General features: G+C 45.5%; 2 protein-coding genes across 12 annotated transcripts in view; one reads left to right on the top strand and one right to left on the bottom strand.

Annotated features, from left to right (window-relative positions):
• The window catches only part of BCAS3 (BCAS3 microtubule associated cell migration factor), a 366,627-nt gene that overhangs the window by 325,521 nt on the left and 21,367 nt on the right, over positions 1 to 19,739 (top strand). For 6 of the 11 annotated variants that reach the window (XM_054847769.1, XM_054847770.1, XM_054847771.1 and 3 more), the window contains one exon: positions 16,991 to 17,158. The exons of 1 other annotated variant lie outside the window; for it this stretch is intronic. In XM_054847769.1, coding sequence (XP_054703744.1) covers positions 16,991 to 17,158 — 168 coding nt within the window. Of the gene's footprint in view, positions 1 to 16,990; positions 17,206 to 19,739 lie in introns of all 11 variants that reach the window. 4 more of the 11 variants (XR_008579901.1, XM_054847775.1, XM_054847773.1 and 1 more) reach the window with 2 other exon arrangements.
• The window catches only part of LOC129215132 (translation initiation factor IF-2-like), a 49,903-nt gene continuing 35,844 nt past the window's right edge, over positions 5,681 to 19,739 (bottom strand). Inside the window, exon 2 of the mRNA XM_054847784.1 lies at positions 5,681 to 5,806. Coding sequence (XP_054703759.1) covers positions 5,751 to 5,806 — 56 coding nt within the window. The 3' untranslated portion in view covers positions 5,681 to 5,750. The remainder of the gene's footprint in view (positions 5,807 to 19,739) is intronic.

Genomic DNA, 19,739 nt, shown 5'->3' with positions numbered 1-19,739 from the left:
AGCAGAGCGCAGTCCGGCGTGGACAAACGATTGCTGGGTCCCGGGTTTGAGCAGTTAAACCGTCCTTGGTGGACAGCAGCTTTTTTTTTTTTTTTCTTTCTTCTTTTGTGGGGGTACTTTTCAGCTTTGAAATATTTAAGTTGAAGAAGTTAATTCTCTTTAAGTAAGTTTACTTTTCGAGGGGAGGATCTCATTGTAGTATTTTTGGCCACTGCTTGAAAATTCCTCTAACCCTTTACTATAATAAGCAAATTGAGCAGATTAAAGACACATTACACTGCCAAATGGTTTTTCTACCCAGGGTGACATATATTTTTTCTGTGGAAAAGGTTGTGGGGGTTTTTGTGAGCTGCTATGCTTTTTTTAGCACTTCCTGTTTTATTGTGTTTGAAGTGTCTTTGTGGTGACCTGTTGGGGTAAGATTCTTCCATATGGAAGTGTTTCTTCAACTTTTAATCATTTTGTTTAAAAAAAAAAAAAATATTTTAAATCCGATTTGCAGATGTCTCTGGTTTTGTTCGTAGAGAGCTAGTCCAACTCACTACAGTGTTGTAGAAACGTGAGTCGTGATGAATTGTTTATATGCAACGTGAAGATGACATCCACGTATTTGTACTCTTAATTAAGTTAGATATGTTCTTTAAAATCTGTTTAAAATATCCGTAGAAGAGCATTCATTTGTGTTTTAATGTATTTTTCTCTTCAGAAAATGATACCCCCGTAAAGATTTGGGGTGAAATCCTGCCTTCACTGAATGCCTTGGCAAAACTCCTGTTGGTTTTGGCGGAACTGGGATTTCACCGGTAGACCCCGACTCTGTTGTGTAGGCATCTCTGAAGTCAAGTAATATCAAGATAACGAGCAATTTTGTCCTTTGCCTATTCCTGGAGAAAATCTTGCTGGGGTTTTACATAGGGTCAAAAAAAGTTACAAGTTTATTTTTAGGTCCACGAGACAAAATTCTTCATTAATGTACAACAGAATGCATTTCCCTGGGCTCATATTGGACTCGCTGGGTCGTAACTGAGACCAGAATTTGGACCACTGTATTTGCGTTCTAGCTGCATCCTGTTTCCTATTAGTTTTGACAGTAACATCTGAATTTCAGATTTCTTCTTGTTTAGGTTTAACTGCTCAATCGGTACATACAACAGACATCTCAGGACCTCTCTGTAGTCGTCCGGCTTGCACGGGGTACAAGGGCAAAACTTGGCATCTGCGCGAACAGCGCTGGAGCAGCCCCCGCGTCTGAGTTGGTAGAGCACAGCGTGTCGTTGCGCAGACAGCTGGGGTTGTCGATCAGGCATCTCCTGACTTTCCCTCTGCATCATGTCCTCAACGTTTTAACCATAAGAAAACTGGCTTTGACAGTATTTTTGAGCCCACATGTGAATACCACATGTTGAGGTCTCATGTCTGCAGTTTCACTCCTAATTAAGTGTAGATGTAAGTACTGGGTATCTTATAAGGTCTTTGGCTCTCTGCAATTCACCACAAACATCTAATTTCCACTTCCTTTGTCTTGGACCTATTATTTATACGAGGAGGGTAGGTGGACTTGGTGGTTACGAGTCCATTGGATTATTATGTTTCTGTAGCCGTCATCCTGTCAAAGGTCCTGCAGAAATTTGCACTACGGGCTCTCGCTAGTTTATTATGGGTAAATTCCCTTCCCGTGCTGAAGGCTAGCCCGAGCTCTGTGCACCACTTCAGTCTTACTAAGCCCTGAAAATGGGTCTTAAATGGTATATTGGCCTTGCGCCTGCTCTCAGCACGGAGGTGAATTGCATTCTGTAGGAACAGTGAGATTGCCAGTTCAGCTTCACTGCTGTGCGTGTTAGGATGGGTTCTCTAAACCTGCCTAAAACTTTTGATGCTGCAGCCCGCGGAAGCTAAGGCCTCGCAGACTTTTTGACCTAGCCACAGGGTGGTTTGAAAAACGGCAGCTTTTTGATGTAGGTGGGCACGGCACTTGTCTGGTTTGGATTCTCGAGGTGTTCCAAAGTCGTATTGTTTGCTACAGGGGTCCTTTGTGAGCAACGATATGCACTGACTTGCTACGGAGACCTGAGAGTGTTCCCAGATATTTATTTTTGGAAAACTGAAGTCAAGTAGCTATATTGTCTCATGCCTATTATATAGGCGGAGAAACTAAGGCATAAGATGGACAAATGACTTTACTGGGCTAGTCAGAGTGGTATCAACAAGACTCTGACATAAAGCTGGAGAGTTATTTTGCTATTTCTTTTCGTTCTGGTTTCAGTGATATTCAGAGTGTATTGGAAACAATCTCAGTAAGGAATTCCTTGCAGCCTTGTTTGCATCGACCCGAAGATCATACTAATGTGACCTCTTTAGGTGAGGCTTTCCCTTGTCCCTCCTGACAAACGAACATGCTTAGATATAGGCATGGATTTGGGATGGACTTTCAAAGTTGACGTGAAAAAGATTGAATTATGCGCTTGAAGGTCTTTATCATCCTCGGGCCTTCTTTCCGCTCCGCCCTGGCAGGACTTCAGGGGCTCTGGGGAAAAGGTGCCTTCTGCTCAGTGGCAACTCTCCAGCTTAAATATTTCACCAAAACACCTCCAACGTATCCCACTTCCTCAGTAGCTTCCAAACGGTGTCCAGCTAGATGAAAATTAGCCAGTGTCTTAGTCTGTAAAGCTGCAAAGGTCAAATGTCTTGAAGAAACAAGGTGCTGAGATGCTAATTCTCCACCTTGGAACGAGAAGGCAGTTCTCTGCTCGATTAAGCAGAAAATGCAGGTGCTCTTAAACATCTCTATTTTCACCTCCTGTTTTGAATGCCATTAAACAAAATCTGCTGTAATTGCAGGGAGGATAACCAGCTTCCAGTGCTAGTCCCACACCCTGCTCTAAGATCAGCTATGGAGGCGAACGGCTTGAGGAGGGAGCCGCTGTGCAGACTGGAAGCGTGCTAACGGAGGTCCTGGCCTGGTCCCTGCCCCATCTGCCCCCAACGTGGGACAAGCGGGAAGCTCGTCCCCAGCTTCTGTTCTCACACTGCACTCCCTACAGTTCTCCTCGTGGAATCTTGTTTTCCACTTTTTGGAGATTCGTGAAACATATGCTTTGGAGGGTTCCCAATTTTTTTTGCAGCAAGCAAAGAATTACTCTTTGCATTGTAAAAAGCCTCACAAGAAAGTACGCTCATTCTTTATAATGGACTTGCCTGGCACAACTCAACAATCCACGTTTCTCATCACTTTGCAGTGTACTTTTATAGGGTATAAAAATGGTGTTATGATCCATGTTCCCAAACCTTGCCTCAGCTAGCAAGAACATCAATAAATGTGGCTTGATAGACACCAGAGCTGCACCACCGTTTCCCTCCGTGCTTTGAACATACCCTAACATACCTTTTGAATCTGTTCTCCATATATGAAACTACTCGTGCCTCTGTTGACCTTTTAATGTATCAAAGGTAATACTTGTGTGCTTAGGAAAAGTTACTTCTCCCAGGATACTTTTCCAATCTGGTCACTTACTGTATTTAGAAATATTTTTTTTACTTCATCTCATGTCCCACTTTTTTTTCCTCTTCCCTTGATTTAAATTAATCTGCAGATAGAGGTCAGTGTACCTGGAACTGGCTGATGATTTTACTTCCTTTCTCCCTCTTTCCTTTTTCTTCTCTCTCTGGAAAATTATTATTGTTATTTCTTCAGCTCACAACTGAGATGATGGGTTGATGTTTGAACGGTTACGCGCTCTGTTCCAGGAAAGTCTGTCTTTGTTCCAGGGCTTCCAGCGCAGAGGCTCCTTCCACCTTGATCTTTCAGCAGAGCACTAAAACGTTTGGCAAGGTTTTTGTCACATTTTTTGCTGCTGTCCAGGGTTTTTGAGAGATTCCCCTTGGACAGCTTCCACCTTTGAGCTTGCCCACTGTAGGAAATACTTCTACGTGTATTTACACAAGCACATCATCGGACCTGATGCATCCCTCTCATATCTTCATTAGCCGGTACCCGACACCCGCTTGCTTACCTCCTTGGATTTGCTTCTCTGTGGTTTTAAAGCCAGTTTTTCCTCCCGACGCTTTGTGCCAAGCGTACTCGTAGATGGCTTTGTGCTGGTGGGAAGATCGTTAGGATGCAAGGTTGGAACAGTTGTTGCTCCGATGGGCTCGCAGATCATTGCTCTGCTGACAGAAGGGAGGCGGCTCAGCAGGCTGTCGGAAAGCAATCCCCTCTGCAAAATGCCCGTAGTTTGATTCATAATTTTAGACTGGAAAAGGTGTAGGATCAGCTTCTACCTGAGTTATAGGATTCTCCCTAATAATCAGATTTCTTTTCTGTATTAAATTCCCCAGAAACTTGTGATTAGCCCCACTTCTGAGAGTTCACAGCAGCTTAATTCTACTGTAAAACTGTCAGCAGTGATTTTCTTACTTTAAGATGGATTTTGGTTCTTGTACAGAACTACTTCTTGCTAAATTCCTTTTCAACCAAACACACTTGTCATTTTTCAGCCATTAAAGACAATAAACTCCATCTTTGGATTTTTACATGCTGAACTTAGTTTATAATGATAGATACTTGTTTATAACACACTGAAGATTTTTGTTAGCTTTCTGGCATTAAAATTGGAATCTTCTCTTTTGATTCGTAGTTATTAGTGGCAGGTTTATCCTTTTAAATATGTATAAGCTGTGATTTCAGTGGAATATTTATCGTCCACGAGAATGGTAGTCCGCAGCGCTCAGAATCCGTCTTGCCTTGGCAAGCAGCATGGCTCTCATCATCAAACTATTCACATGGACCAAAGCTGGTTTCACAGGAGGATTTAGGTATTGCAACCCAGAAGGTCACGGTACCCGGTTTTTGATGCCGGGGTCCCTGGGGAGAGACAGGCTTTCCTCCCCCGGCCGGGGGGCTGTGCGTAACGGGGCTGCTCCATCTCGGGGTGCGAGTGGTCCCACGTTTGCTGTGGTGCTTCAGCCAGTTGGTGCTGCAGAGCGTATTGAGAGGGGGCTGTAAAGTGTGTGCAGAGCTGAGTGGCTGAATCAGGCGTTCCTGGGGAAGCAGGCAGGGAAAACACCCACTTTGAACATCCCAGCTGTGCTGGGAAGGGGCCGAGGTGCTGGGGAAGCTGGGGGGTTCTTCCTGGATCCAGGGAAATCTGCCAGACAGGGACAGGGTCTGTGGGGTCAGGCAAGAATTTGAAGCATCACGATTTGGACTTGCAGACTCTGAAGTTTCTCCTTCATCCCTCTCTGTCTACCTGATCCCTTTGGGCGGCTTCTGGCTGAATGGTTAATCCCAAATTACATTATAGGTTGCATTGCTTCATAAATCACAGCAAAGCATGTCCTTGCCATCAGTGCTCCAAAACGTGTTTTATTGAAGGAAGAAGAAAGAAGATTGGCTATAAAAATCTGGTTCTTGTGCTTCCGAGTTAGAGCTCGCCACATTTCATAAATTAACGGCACAGCGTGAATTAACAGACTTTCCTGTTACCCTTGATTTTTTTTGTTTGTTTGGGTTGATGCACCCACTTCTGTCTTTTTCTGCTTTTGTGGGAGATCCGTTTGCCTCAGTGATACAGCTGGAAGGGTATGGCTGAAGCAGCGAGGCAGTTCCCCGCGGGCAGCAGCCTGCAGGGGATGGGGGATCTGGCGTGGTCCCTTCGGTCGGCGTCTCCACAGGTGCACATCAGCCTTGTTCGCCTGAAGTCAAGGAGTTTCGCCAAGCATCTGGCAGCAGACTTCAACCCGTGCACAAATGCTCATCTGCCATTTATTGAAAAACCTGTACGTAGTGGGCTTTCTCGTAGACAGGGATCTGATGGGAGAAGACAGAGAAATTCCAAGATAAGGACTTAGTAAGAAAAATTTTAATTTCAATTTTAATTTGTCCCCGTAAGGATAATTCCCTGTAGGCGCAGCCTTCTAGTCACTTTTTGTGATTTCTGTAACACGAGGTCAGAGCGCCATTGTCAAGTAAAAAAATGCTGGCGTTATTCGAGGCAGCGGAAGTCCTGGTATGACACTTTTTGTAAGTAGTTCTTGCTTATTCCTGAAAGCTTTGCTTTTAGGCGTAAACGGTGAACCGTCTTTGCCTAACTCCTGTTTGCATTTGGAGTTGTTACTGCAAATTGCCAAGTGCAAACATGAGGCGTGTAGAAGGGTAAATCTCCTGCCCTTTGAGTACAGTCTTTTCCGAGGATGAGAGTGAGATGAGTTAAATGACCGAAAGCCTTAGGCTAGGACATGCCAGTTGCAATAATTTTTTCACTCCATCATCTCACCTTGCAATGTCGCTCTGCCTTATCCAGCCACCAGATGTCTGACGGATAATATAAGTGACAAGGGCAAAACCTCCTCAATGCATGCGGAGGAAAACTTCAGACAGCGAGGACAGGTCTGCTGGCTCCTGACCAGCTGGGTCCTGCCTGGCCTTTCCAAAGCCTGCCTGGCTGGAGTGAAATCCCTCCCTAGGACAGGGTTTGGTGGGAGATCAGACCTTGGTACTGCGAGTCACCAAGTGCTCTGGCCCCGCTCCAGCAGCACGCTTAAGCACACACTTAACTTTCAGCATATATATACTACCATTGAAGTCGCTGCGGCTATTTGCATGCTTAAAATTAAGTATATGCTTAAGCTGGCTGGGGACCAGAGATTTCAGTGCTTTGTGAGTCCAGTCCTTGCTGGAGCATAGATAACTAGCTTGTGCAACTTGGCACGTGCTTTTAATGAATTCAGAATCGGGCCAAAAGAATTTATCTTCCCTGACTTGGAAGGCTTATGAGGAAAAAAGCTTAAGGTTTTTTGAATTTTTATTATTTTCTAAACATAAAATTTCACATTTCTCTGTAGTCCTTAAAGAAACACATTTTCATAATGTTCTTGGAGGGGTCGACAGGCTTTGAGTAGGCAATTTCCAAAATGCCCAGAGCTGATGGAAGGGCACGTGGGACCTGGTGCCTGGCCAGGGCAGGACTCAGTGGCTCGGGAGGTCCCGTCCGTGTTTTCATACCTTTTGGGAAGATGTGGCATTGTGCAGGGGTGTCCTCAGGCAGAAGATTTCTTTCTGGGCAGCCCTGCCATAGACTTGCCCAGTGACCTCGGGTGAGTTACTTAAACCTTGATGTTCCAGCTCCTCCCGGTGCAAGCAATAACACCCTTTATATCAGCGCTGATAACTCATTTTGCCTTGGCTAAGGATTTGGCCCTCCAGGTGTGTTTTGCAGTCTCTCCTTCATTCTCTGATCCTGGTCGCTCAATTAATGAGTGGCAAGAGTTAATTAACCTGATATTAGTGGTGCTCTATCCTTACAGCAGGCTCTCAGCTGCCCTCAACTCAAACATTTCCATCACCCTGGTTTACTATCTGAATCTGTCTCGTGCTCTTCATGAAATATGTTAAAATACTCGTAGGGAAGTTGCGATCACAGCAGTCCGTGCACGTAGTATTAGATGCAACTCTAATGAATTGAATGGTAACACAGTGGGATTTGCTACAGACAGTGTCAGAAGAAGGTCGTCGTTCCTCTGTCATTCCCTAAGGAAAAGCTGGCTACAGCGTAGGCACACGGCAAGGAGTTACATTACCGACACGGAAACCCCTGCTAAAAATGACTCCAATATGCTAATTTCTACGAAGCAGTTGCAAACCGCAGATGCCTCGTGCTGACGAAGGCTGCAGGCGGCTGCGCAGCTTTGGGCTGGCAGCAGCGGGCAGGGGCAGCAGGCAGGCAGGCGAGGGCAGGAGCCGGGGCGCTGCCGTGCACGTGCTGGGCAGGGACCGGCAGGAAAACAGAAATCACCCAGGGAGTGCCTAGTATTTGCAAGCGCGATTTATTTATCCTGTGTACAAGTACTTGTTAGACAGTAGCTTGGAACCAACACGTACGTTATTTCATAGTGAGGTAAGACAAATAAATTACAAGTTAGAGGCCCCGAGTGGGATTAGTGATGCACCTTAGGAAAATATTTTGGTTTCTGTTTATATGTCGGCTGGGTTGTGAAATGTTTCATCTGGAAAAGGTGATATGAGACCAGAAAAATATTTGCTCTTATAATGCAAAAAATATTTCATTCTTAACTGGTTGCTAGTGATATTAAACCAAATTTCACATTTCCGGACCTTTGATGGTTGCTCAGCTGCTTTCCCACAGATTCTCTTCTGCAAACTTTCTCCTAGCCGATAAGAAACTGCTCCTTTATCTCCCCTTGTTTGCGAACGTTTCTCTGCGTGCATATTACTTACAAAGAAAAAATTACCCGAAGCCCAGCAGAAATCTCTGTCTCTGGTAGACTCGGTCTGCTGAGTGGGAGGGAGGACGTGAAGGATGCTCGGGCCGGGTTTAGGGCAGCGTGCTGGACCACATCCATCCCTGCTGTGCAGCTCCAGCCCCTCCTTTGCCGCGGGTTTAAGATACAGTATCCCTTACCGCTCAGCTGCGGAGGAACCGTACCCGCAATGAACTTGGCCTTTCCAAGCATTACACTCTCTGTTTCTATTACACAAGAAAGAGTCTCCTATTACAATTTGAGTGATGTATTAGTATATAGCACAGTTCCAATGTTTTTTCAACACTAAGATTTTTTTAATTCAAGTGAAACAATCAGAATTAAATTCCTTGGCTCAGACAGTTACCACTAATTCTTAAGCAATATGACAAATCCACACTTGTGTCTCGAAGTGTAACATAAGATCTTAGTTATCCAGAAAACCCCGATGAGTTGTCAGATCTCTCCTTACTCGTGGGTAAATATGACCCTTTTATAATCCATTATGTGTCCTTTGTACGTGTATATATGTATGTGCATTCGTATATGCCACGAGACTGATAATAAGTAAGATAAATCTTGCTGTTTTCTTCAGGGAAGTAACATATTAAAGTCCCTCCAGTGGCATTGGCATATTTCTATCTCGTGCAATGAGCTTGCTAAGACAGGGTATGCCTGCAAACCTCTTCCAAAGAGTTCAGAAATGACTTGGCATATAAACAAATAAGCAAATAAGCATCGTTATGTAGTGTCGCAGAAATGCCAGATGTATCCTTCCCGCATCTTACACAGCTTTTCTCAGTGAAGCCGATACAAAGACTTCAGCGTCGTAAAGTTGCAGCTTTTATTCAGATGAGAAGTAAAACAAGATAGAGAGTCATCTAAAAAAGCCTCCGCTGAGATTTAATGGAATTCATTGTGTGCTTAAATTTCCTAGGCATTGTTGAAAATCTCAACATTCATCTTATCGTAAGCTGAACTAAGTCGTAGATCTTCAGAGAGTGGGAAACTTTACTATGAGAAAAAAAAGTTACTGGATTTTCTAATTTTAACCGGGACTGGGAATTATAAGTATGTGAATACCACAAGAAAACATTTCCAACCTTGCAAAAACTAAAAAGTGCTGAAGATCTTCTGCGAATCCTTTTTTAATGAAATTTCCAGACCTAGAGGTTGAAAGAACATCAGGTGAAGTTTCTGCTGTGCAGAATCGTACCTGGTAACGCGCACCCACCCCGACTGCCCCGCGCGGCGCAGAACTCTCTGTTCCTCAGGATACTCCGCTTTATGTCAGGATTAAATGTAAAGAAATGTTAATCTCGAAGGGGGCTTGGAGCTGATCATAGCATTCCTGATTTTTTCCAGGCATTGTGATTCTGCAAAGCCGTAAAGAGTTAAAATATGCAAGAATCTTGCTATTCAATGGGAAAAAAAACATTTTTTTCTTGGAAATTAATTTTATTATGAGGGGGTATTTTGTTTTTAAAATCGTAATAGCATCCAGTTATACCGTAGTTTCCATCTCTTTTTGCTTTTAGACCGCTAAATAAATTGCATCCAGGATTGCAAAAATACAGCCATCTTATTTTTCAGTGCACTGTATTCCTTAGGCTGTAGGTGAGTTGCACCTTCCCCATCGGTGCCTGCAGCGCGCAGCGGCAGCCCCCCGTGCCCCCGGCAGAGCCCGCGCTCGCCCCCAGCCCTTGCGTTACTCTTTAAAAGTCCTGTGCTTCTGGTGCTGCAAAACCACGGCATAAATTTCCCCAGCGACACCAAATGCAGATTTTTTTGCGTTTTATCTTTTAAGTCTTGCTTTGGATGGATGTCACATCCTGCCTCCGGTTTTTAAACCATCCCGTCTCTCTCCCGTGTCCTTTTGCTAACCTCCACGTCTCTGGGGAAGCCAGGCGCTCGGCCGGGGCCGCAGGAGCCCTCGGCGATGCTCGGGGGGCTCTGAGGGGCTTCCTTCAGCTTTCGCCAGCCCAGGGCTCAGCGTCGCTGCTGCGGTGACACTCGGGTCCCTCATTTGGTGGCCAGGTGTATTACCAGCGGGCTGGTGTGAAACTGCAGTTTGGATGGCATATAACAGAGTCGCAGGGAGCATTCAAGGCAAAGGCAGAGTTTAATAAATATACTTAATCATTTATGTTTTGACCTTAACCCAGACTCGTACTCAGACACAGAAAGCGGAGAGTTGGAAACGTACTTTGTCAAGGCTCCGTTGGCTGAGGCAGTGGTAAACCAGGGCAGCCTTGCTCTGAGGAAAGGCAGATCCTTCAGAAAGGAGAGTAAAAGGTCAGAACTAATCCAAAAGGACAAGCAGTGTATGTCTGTGTGTATATTGGGTTTCACATATGAAATCCAGTCATGATAAATCTGATGGCTTTAGAAACATCTACTTTGATTAATGAAAACATAGTTCCCATAGACCATGGGTTTCATACTTCAAAGTTCTCCTGGATTTAGGACCTTAGGTTTTGCTTATTCGTATAACATGCAGGAAACTACTTTTAAATGAATAAGGGAGTTTAAAAAAAAAAAAAAAGGCAAATGTTTCAACATCGGTGGTACAGATAGACTGGATAATAAGGAGCAAAATTAACAAACAACAGCCATTTTATTATGCATTTTACAATAATGTTTACATTCCTTCCTCAATATTTGTTTTTCCTTGAAAAGATTTATGTATTTATAAAAATATCTCACTGCTCTAGCTCTGAAAATTGCAGCCTCGCTCACATTTGAAAGCCTTCACGATGGCTGTGATCGCTGGCTGTGTTCCTAATCATCTGAAATGCTTCTCCTGAGCCCGTGGTTAACCCCTTGTGCAGGACCGGAGGAGACGGCATTTCTCGGGGCAGCGGGGAGGAGGAGGAGGACGAGGTGGTCCCTAAGGACCTGTCGCGCTTGCGCCGAGGCACCGCTATGATCCTGAACGTTGCCATCCGTCACCTCGGCCAGCGTCCCGAGCTGGGCAGCGGGAGCGCGTGGCCACTACCGCGTCGGACGCGGGCAACGGCTGGGCAACCTCCTGCCCGACCATCCGCCTTCATCCCCGCAGCACCGCTGGGCACAGGGGCTCCCGGGGCCACCGCGCCGCCGGGCTTGCTCCTCCCGGCAGCTGCATGTTTGCTTAAAACTCATTTAGAAATAATGACAGAGGAATAAACAGTATTTTTGTTTACAAGTCTGTAGTGTGCTGAGGAGGGATGCAGGAACCTCTCAGCCTCGCTTAGCCAAAAGTTCAAAGGGATTTGAAACTGTTCGTTGCCTGTGGGACTGGGCACCCCGACTGAAGTCTCCATTAATTAAATGCACTCACAGGATACAGAGCTGGTGAGTAATGTCCTGTTTATAGCAGAACTGTGAGCGATTCTGGAAAAAAAGAAACTCCGTGGGAGGGAAGATGACAGAGAAGTAGAGTTACTCGCAAAGGCTGTAGCTCCTGCCGTCGTTTCCAAAGGCAATAATTAACACTCACACCTTGATTTAACAGCTGTGCACGGAGGTGAGTTGTTGCAAAGTCTGTCACACGTAAGTTGACGTGCACATGCCGTGGGAGAGCGGGAAGGCAGCACATGGGCCGTGCACGGGAGAGGATCAGCAGCACGTGCCGCCGAGCACGGGCGCGTGTTCAAAAGTCAGAGATGGGGCAGGTCGGGGAGATTCTGCCTCCTCCCCGCTTAAATAAGGTATTTGCACAGGTCCCCATTCAAGTACTGAGCGCTGCTGCTTTGTGGCATCCCCCTGGAGTAACAAAGTTATGGCATGGAAGTGAATTGGCAAACCCCATAGGAAAGTTCAACCATTAATATTTAAATGGGGTACGTTACGATTTGACTCACTGCTTTGGGCAAGGAATTTCCATGCGCTGGTTCCTCACGCGCCCGTGGGGTTCTCGCTCCCGGCCGAGGCTTTTCTGGGCAGCTCTGTCACGCTCACGCTGCGGTTCCCGGCGCGTCCGGTGCCAAGGGAATCGGGACTCCCTTCAAAGTCCGCTCCTGCTTCGGAAGGGGCCAGGAAAGGCAGGGGCTTGGTGATGGGCAGCCCCTCCTCTCCCTCCGAGACCTTCTTGGTCGCACCCCAGGATCTGCCGTCCCCGGGGGTCGAACCCCCATCTCTTTCATGAGAAGGACGCATCTTTTATCGGTTAAAATTGGCAGGTCATTTCCTTTCCTATTTACTCTGTTATTTTTGCTCACACGTATGTTGCATTATGCAAGGTGAGGCTCAAAACTGTCAAGCTCTTTAATAGAACCATTACTGTATTTTTGGAGAACGTACTCTTTTTGATTTACTGTTCCTTAGAAGACAGGAAATGGAGCTACTTGATTTCATATTTTAAACAAAGCCGTCCAGAGGTTTAATGAAAAAAATTTCCCCTGGCTTTTGAATTAAAGGGCTATGGTGAAAGATTTAGCTTAGCTATTTTGACTTAGAAAAATAACACACTAGAAGCATTAAAATATTTTGTAAAAATACTTTTTACTACTAGATTTTTCAGAGAAAAAAATAAGCTCCTCTGGTTTTCTCGGTCTTGGTTGGTAGGGCTAACTGTGAAATGAAAGGACATTTCCAAGGTTTGGGGCTTTTTTTTTTTTTTCTTCTTTCTGTAGAATTTATTTTCCTTTTATATTAAAAGCCTTGAAACAATTGCGATGCGAAAGACAAACCCTGTGCTTCTAAGCGAGGTAATTTGGTATGAGAAATAACAGAAGCCTTTGCCGTTAATAAAATGTGAGAAACGTTAAGCAGAAAGACGGGGGGGGTTGGATTCTGCTCCCTCCAGCAGTGGCGTGAGTAAAGGGCAGCGCTCGTTGGGAGGCAAATGTCAGTGGAAGGACAGAAGTGGGAGATCGGTATCAGGAGAAAATTAAAGTTTTAATAGGAGAACCCTGCGTGTGGAGCAGAATTAGCTTGGAGTGTTTGGGGCAGCGTAAAGCTAAACACGCTGGAATTGCAAAACAAAGCACTTTCGACCTAGATGTTCAAGCCAAGGTTTCTGCTTGTTCCATTTGGTTTGATTTGGGGTTGTTTTTTATTTGTAGTGGTGTGGGTCTGGGACAGTGCTCGGGCATCATACAGAGGAGGCTGATGGTCTTAATTTCCAGCCAGTTTCATCTTCACTAAATAAGGGGAGAAGTAAATGTTCTGCTAGCTTGAAAGCACCACGGGAGAGGATGAAATATTGACACAATTTTAAGTGAATGGGATTTTTTTCAGTGATTTAATGAGGTTCCACCCGGATTTCACTAGTCGTTGCTTGATTAAAATAATACCTAATTTGCTTCTTTCTTGAGTCGTTTCTGAATGAATTGCTCCTTTTAGGTGGAACCTGTTCCACTCTCGAAGCTGTGTCAGGTCTGGGGGACAGAAGAAAGGCTAGGCTTCACACATCAAGTCTGATATTGGTGGCTGTCAGTAGGATTTCAGCGGTTTGTCAGGAGAGGCACGGGACGAAGTCTGCCTTCTCTCAACCCTTCAGTAATCCCTTGAATCAGCAGGAGCTTTCTCAGCCGCATTGGTTCTGCAGTTACATTCTGGCTGTGGGTTTGGGGGATTTTGAGAGCAGGACACTCCGCTGAGGTTTATTTGTAAACTTCTCTCTGGCCGACGATGGGGAATTTGATACGTTATCAACTGAGATACTGGGATTGAAAAGGGGAGAGCAAGGCAGCCAGAAAGAGATTACAATTTAATAAATAGCAGAGATATGGTTAGCTGCTATCAGTGTAAGTTTAATGCCATTAGCTCGTGTGCCGTTGGTAACGATGTACGTAGGGCAAAGCACCCGAAGACTCTTGGGGAGTAACCAGCCCATCTGCCATTTCCTGCACTTCACAGAAGAATTTTCCAAGGCGTAAAAATACCCAGGACTTCATTCTGCCTTGAAAAAAATTATTTTACTTTGCTGAATCTACCGTCTGCTGATGCAGTGGCAGGAAGAACAGGAAAGTCCACGAGGGTCGGTCTTGTTTTTCCTGAAACGTTTTTTTTTTACGTGAAAGAGGGACTGAGCCAGGGGTTTATGGTAGGAAAGGACCTGCCTGTTCAAGCAAGGTCCCATTTTCTACCCCCACACCCCAACTAACCTCGGTCGCACATCTGCGCGTTCAGCTTTACGTGGAACCGATTTTATCAACGTGTATATTGAAATAAGGAGGGATTTGTGGACTCCACTGCAACACAGAGCAGATGACGGTGCACAGACCTCCTCTGCCCCCGCCGCTCGTTACTCACAGGCAGGGTGATCACCCAGGGTACAGTGGTGGCTGGTGAATCATAGCAGGATGCCTGGACATGAATCGTATTGCCAGATGCGTACGCCTAACGTGGAGGAGTGAAAAGGGAAGAGAGATAAAACTACAGCTTCACCAGCCTTACGGTTTTTTGCAAGAAAACTTTCCGTGCAGCTAATCCTTCTAACCTGCATTTGCATTAACACTTGCAACCTCACACGTTGCTGCTAAGAAGTTTTGGCAGCTCTTGGCCCTGATTGCGGAGGTAACGCTGCACTTGTCTCCTTTGCTTTCACTCAAGTATCTCAGGAGCCAGAGACCGGCGCTCTGTGAAGTTTCTCCCTGTACACATATGCAGGCATCTTGGCAGAGCTTCAAAAGCCATTTGCCTTATTATTCATATGTCTGCTTATAGGAGCAGAAATGCTCCCATTTCTCACTTTCGGAATAAGGGCAGACACTAGTAAAGAAGAGATTTCTCATCTCTGGCGCAACCCTGCAAACCTGTGGGAGCTCATCGTCTCCCGCTGCCACCCTGGGGCTTTGGGATGCGGGTTTAAAAGCCCTCCCGATAGCTCTCCGGGCACGTGAACAGCCCTGTCAAAACCAACTGAAATCGGTGGGGTCTCGGAGTGTATGTGGGGGTCGCAGGGTCGCATGAAATGGCAGAAGGATGTTTTGAAAAAAGAAGCTTCAAAAAAAGACCAAATCTTGCTTTTCCCTCTGCAGTTAAGATAGCTGACAATACGGAAATGTTGCAGAGACTTAAACATCGTTGAAATTACTTCGCCTCTTCACTGCATTTTCTCAAACAAGCTTCAAGAACCCTTGCTTTAAAACAAATTAGTAGACTGGAGCAACCTTATAAATCCAAAGACCCATTAAAAGTTGAAATATTTGGTCATTCTTCCTCTCGGTTTAAACTGGGATTCATCCAGAGTTCAAGTGCATGCATCACATAAGAGCCACGGTCCCATTTTGTAGAGGTCCATTTTAGTGTTGATGGTTTTCTAGTGCCAGGAATCTACTCTGCAGCCAGGCAAGGAGATAAATCAAAGTTGTGCGCGCCGATGAAATTCAGGAGCCAGAAGTCACCATTGCAGCCCATATAAATCCCTGAATGCCAGCCCTGGTGCTTTTGTCCATGCCATTAGAGTTCAAAATTATCTGCCTCTCTTTGCTGATGTATGGATTAACCGGCTGCCCGAGTGTTTACTAACGGTTATCACACGGTACTTTGGACGTTATCAGAGGAAGGGACGCCTGCCGCGGGGCTTGGTCTCTCACCCTTTCTATTACCACCTGTCAGTGGCAGGGAGTGTGCTGTGAAGCTGTACAGTCACAGACTACAAGTGTAGATAGTTTCTGACGGCTGATCAAAGGGGAAAACCAAAGGCCTGATAACGAGGACGTGTTTCATGTACTTTTAACTTTGAGAAACATTGGCATTTGCATTTTTTCCCCTCGGTAGGCTGGCAGAAACCAGGCACAATAAATGCTGCATATTCAGTTACCTAATAGTTGAGTAAATAGTATGTGCTTGAAGCAACAAAGCATAACTGTAATCTTGTTCCAAGTGGGAATGATTTAAGTAAGCCTTCGCAGAAGACTTGCTGTATAATAAAGTAGAATAATTTTAATTTGTACTTTGAAGTGATCTTGAATTCAGAATCTAATCTTTGCATTCAGCAGAACATCGTACCCTGTTGTGAATGAGGTAATAACTGCAAGTTAAGGAATTATTTCAAGTATCTTTTGTAGGTTACGTGCGCTCCGTCACAATAGCCAGCGTCTTCAGTAAGGCACTGCTGACGGAAGAGTCTCTGTTAGCTCACGTTTGACCTAAAATTTCACAGTGCAGGAACAGAGAACACTACGGATATCCCAGACTGAAAGACGGGCTGGCTTTTTTTTTCCCTCCAGTAGACATACTTCAAACACCAGGCAGAAAGCAAGGCGTCCTTTCCTCATCGGTCTACCGCCCTTTGCATTTTTCTGCTCAAGAGCAACAAAGGGATATTGGCTAAAATTTGTGCCCATCAGCAAAGACAAAATGACTGTTTCCGTTGTCCAAGAAGGGGGAAGAGTGCTCAACAGCCCAGTGAAAGGCAAATCAACTTTAAAAATAATTTGTAGTTGTCTAACATGTACTTAATAACGTGTAGGTTTTTAACATTACAGTTCCTGATTCTGTCGACATTTCTATCAGTGCCATTGTGCTGATTTCCTGACTCTCACTAATGTGAGACCAGAATTGGGTCTGTATTTTTAATTTAACTTTTTTGCTTACAGCTGCCTGGTCAAAGCTGTTCAGTGCTTAGGGCTCTGTTTGCTCCTGCTGTGCTATTAACACCAACATTTTAACTAATGTGCTAAAATTAGCTTTTCAGGAACTGAACATACAAGGGCTTCTTTCTTTCCAATGCAATAAACAACATGTATGGAAGTCGTTTGGTGCCAGGGTCTCCCAAACATCTACCCTTTGTCTGTTGAAGGTGCCTTCGACCGCAGCGTGACCTTGCTGGAGGTGTGTGGGAGCTGGCCCGAGAACTTCGGTCTCCGTCACATGTCTTCCATGGAGCACACTGAAGAGGGCCTTCGGGAGCGCCTGGCCGACGCGATGTGCGAGTCTCCCAGCAGGGACATAGTGGGATCAGGAACAGGTACAAAGAAGAGGTGTGATCAGAGATCACGTACATCTCACCCAATGGTGATTTTTTTTTTTTTTTTTTAAGTTTTGCTTTTACTTTTCTCTGTACGCTACCTCTCCGATTAATTAACTTTTACGGGGATCTCACTTAGGGTGAGACAAGTCGTTTCTAAAGAGCAAGTATTGGTAGATCACATAAACATAGTCTGAGAAGCCTCAAGTAACTTGAAGAAAAATACTGGTGCTTGAAGCTTCCTCACCATCCAGCTGTGACAAGGGCTCTCCTCCCTCCCCTGCCAACTCGGGAGCATCCAAGTCTCTGTGCAGATTGCTGCCCTTGCCCACCCTGCTCCAAACAATGTCATAATCACACGCATCCTCATTCTGTGTCCTGAATAGAGCCACTGCGAAGCGCTGGTTCTGTAATCCAAATTAATCCATCTTCATCAGTGTCCATTATATTGATAAATTATATCATCTGTTTAAGTAAATGGAATGGCACGTCAGAGATTATGCTGCTCAGAAGGGGCCCAGTGGTAGGAGATGCTCAGAAATGTTAAAGCACAGTTATTGCGGTTTTATCGTCCTCATTAATTTTGACTTGTTTTAAAAAACGCCCTCTAGTAAAAGCACTCGGCCCATCTTTGATCCACGCACCATTTGTGTTGTGACCAGCAGCTAGTAGTACTGGTGGCTTCTAACATCAGCTGCCAGCTCGCTTGTCGCTCTTCTGGCAGTTTGCCTGGGAAGGAAGAAAAGAGGACAATAGCAGAAACGTATGGGCGTGCCAACCTGTGGACGTTAGAGGAAGGCTGTGTAGAGCAGAAGCCGTCTCTTCCTTTTGCTGTTGCCCTCACGTATAGCTGAGGGCCTTGTGCTGCTCTGGGCTCCCCTGCTCTGCGCTGCTCCAGCTGGAGAAGGCTCAGGGGTTCTCCCATCAGGTCTCACCTCCCCGTTTTACAGGTGGGTCACTATTGAGCACGTAGCCCACGGCAGGTCACCACACTGCTGCTACCTCCCACCGTCTGGAGGAGGAGGCTGCAAAGAAGCAGAATTTAAGCCCTTGTATGTAGGTGCAAATAGCAGTAACCAAGCTGCTGAGCGGTGCAGAAGAACCCTTCAGAGCCCAACTTGTCATCTTTCAAACTGGCTTTCCTCTGATTTCCATCTTGAAAATGATGGAGTCAAGGGATGGTTTATGATTTGGTATTAACAGAAGGAGTCAGTTGAACACTAAGTATGGGTCTCAGTTACAGATCTGGTGCAAATTCTCACCAGCTTGTTGCCTTGGATGAGGCACTTAACGTGCCCGTGACTCCAGTGCTCCATCACTGCAACGAGGATAGAGTTGCCTCACATTGCTGGTGTGGAGTTTAATCATGTCTGCAAAGGGCTGTGAAGGTGGAAAAACAGGCTGTGAAAATGGACAAAGGCACATATTTCATCACTTATTGACCCATACTGTGATCAGAGTGAACTTTGGGATGGTACCCACTTCCGATAAGAGGTCGGCTCCCCTCAGGCTGTGTATGTTGGGGAAAGGTGAGGGCAGTACCTTCTCTGAAAGCTGAAGCCATCTAGACGTGCCAAGTTAAGGTGACTGACTGCCCCAGAGACTTCACATTATATTATATTGTAAACCAAAAACTCCGTCAGAGACAGCGATCTATATTTTCCTCCCATTTTCACCAAACCCAGCTGACAGCAGTGAGTGCCGACTTCTTCGGCATACGATTAGGCTCACAGTACTGCAGGTGTAAAGACAGAAAGGAACCGTTTACAGAGATGCCGTCACTGAGCTAAAATTCATCCAAAGAGATTCCTCCCTGCTTTTACTCCAGACACATAAATCTTCATAGCGAGTGTAAGATAGATGCCATCTCAAAGCAGCAAATGTAAGCGGCAATAGTGAGTAACGTGAGCATTGACCCAACTCACCCCATCCCGCTGCCCTCCTCTCGCTGTCATTACGCTCTGTGCTTTCCTGCCTGTCGTGGGATTCTCTCTATCACTAACATACTTTATTCTCAGGATTTGGGCATGTGGTGACTCAGTGCAGCAGAGAAAACCTAGTGATAAGGCTGTGAACTCCCGTGCCCTTTCCACTTCCATCCCCTAACAGCTCTTGAGCTGTTCTTACCAGATGGCCATAAAAAGTGCTCTCCTGCTCAGACGATACCTGGAGAACTGCACTTGCCTAGGGAGTTGACTAGCGCTCGCTACGCCGTGCGTGGCCGCGCTCGCGGCAGGCTGCCAGCCAGCCATTTGTCAAGCTGTGGAGCACGGTAAAGTGCCAGCATCTGTCTGCTGGGTAATAAATGGGGAAAGATAAGTTTGGAGGTACATTACCCTTGCTTCAAAGAAGAGGTGTCTTTGTTGGCTTGTAATAAGGATAGTTTTCACTTCCCCCAAAACCACTTACATCTTAGCAAACCTAGGCTGAACTGAATTATCTTTGAAAAACGTTCAGTTTTCTAGCCCAGCTCTTCCTTGCTCGGATTCTCTTCTGCCCACTCACCTCAATGAAATGATAGCGAAGAGTTCACCAGAGAAGGACACCGTAAATTTGCTTGTTGGTAGTTGATTTATATATT

The sequence above is a fragment of the Grus americana genome, chromosome 19 (genome assembly GCF_028858705.1).
Source record: "Grus americana isolate bGruAme1 chromosome 19, bGruAme1.mat, whole genome shotgun sequence".
In the NCBI taxonomy this organism is placed as follows: Eukaryota; Metazoa; Chordata; class Aves; order Gruiformes; family Gruidae; genus Grus; species Grus americana.
This window is presented reverse-complemented; position numbering and strand designations above follow the sequence as displayed.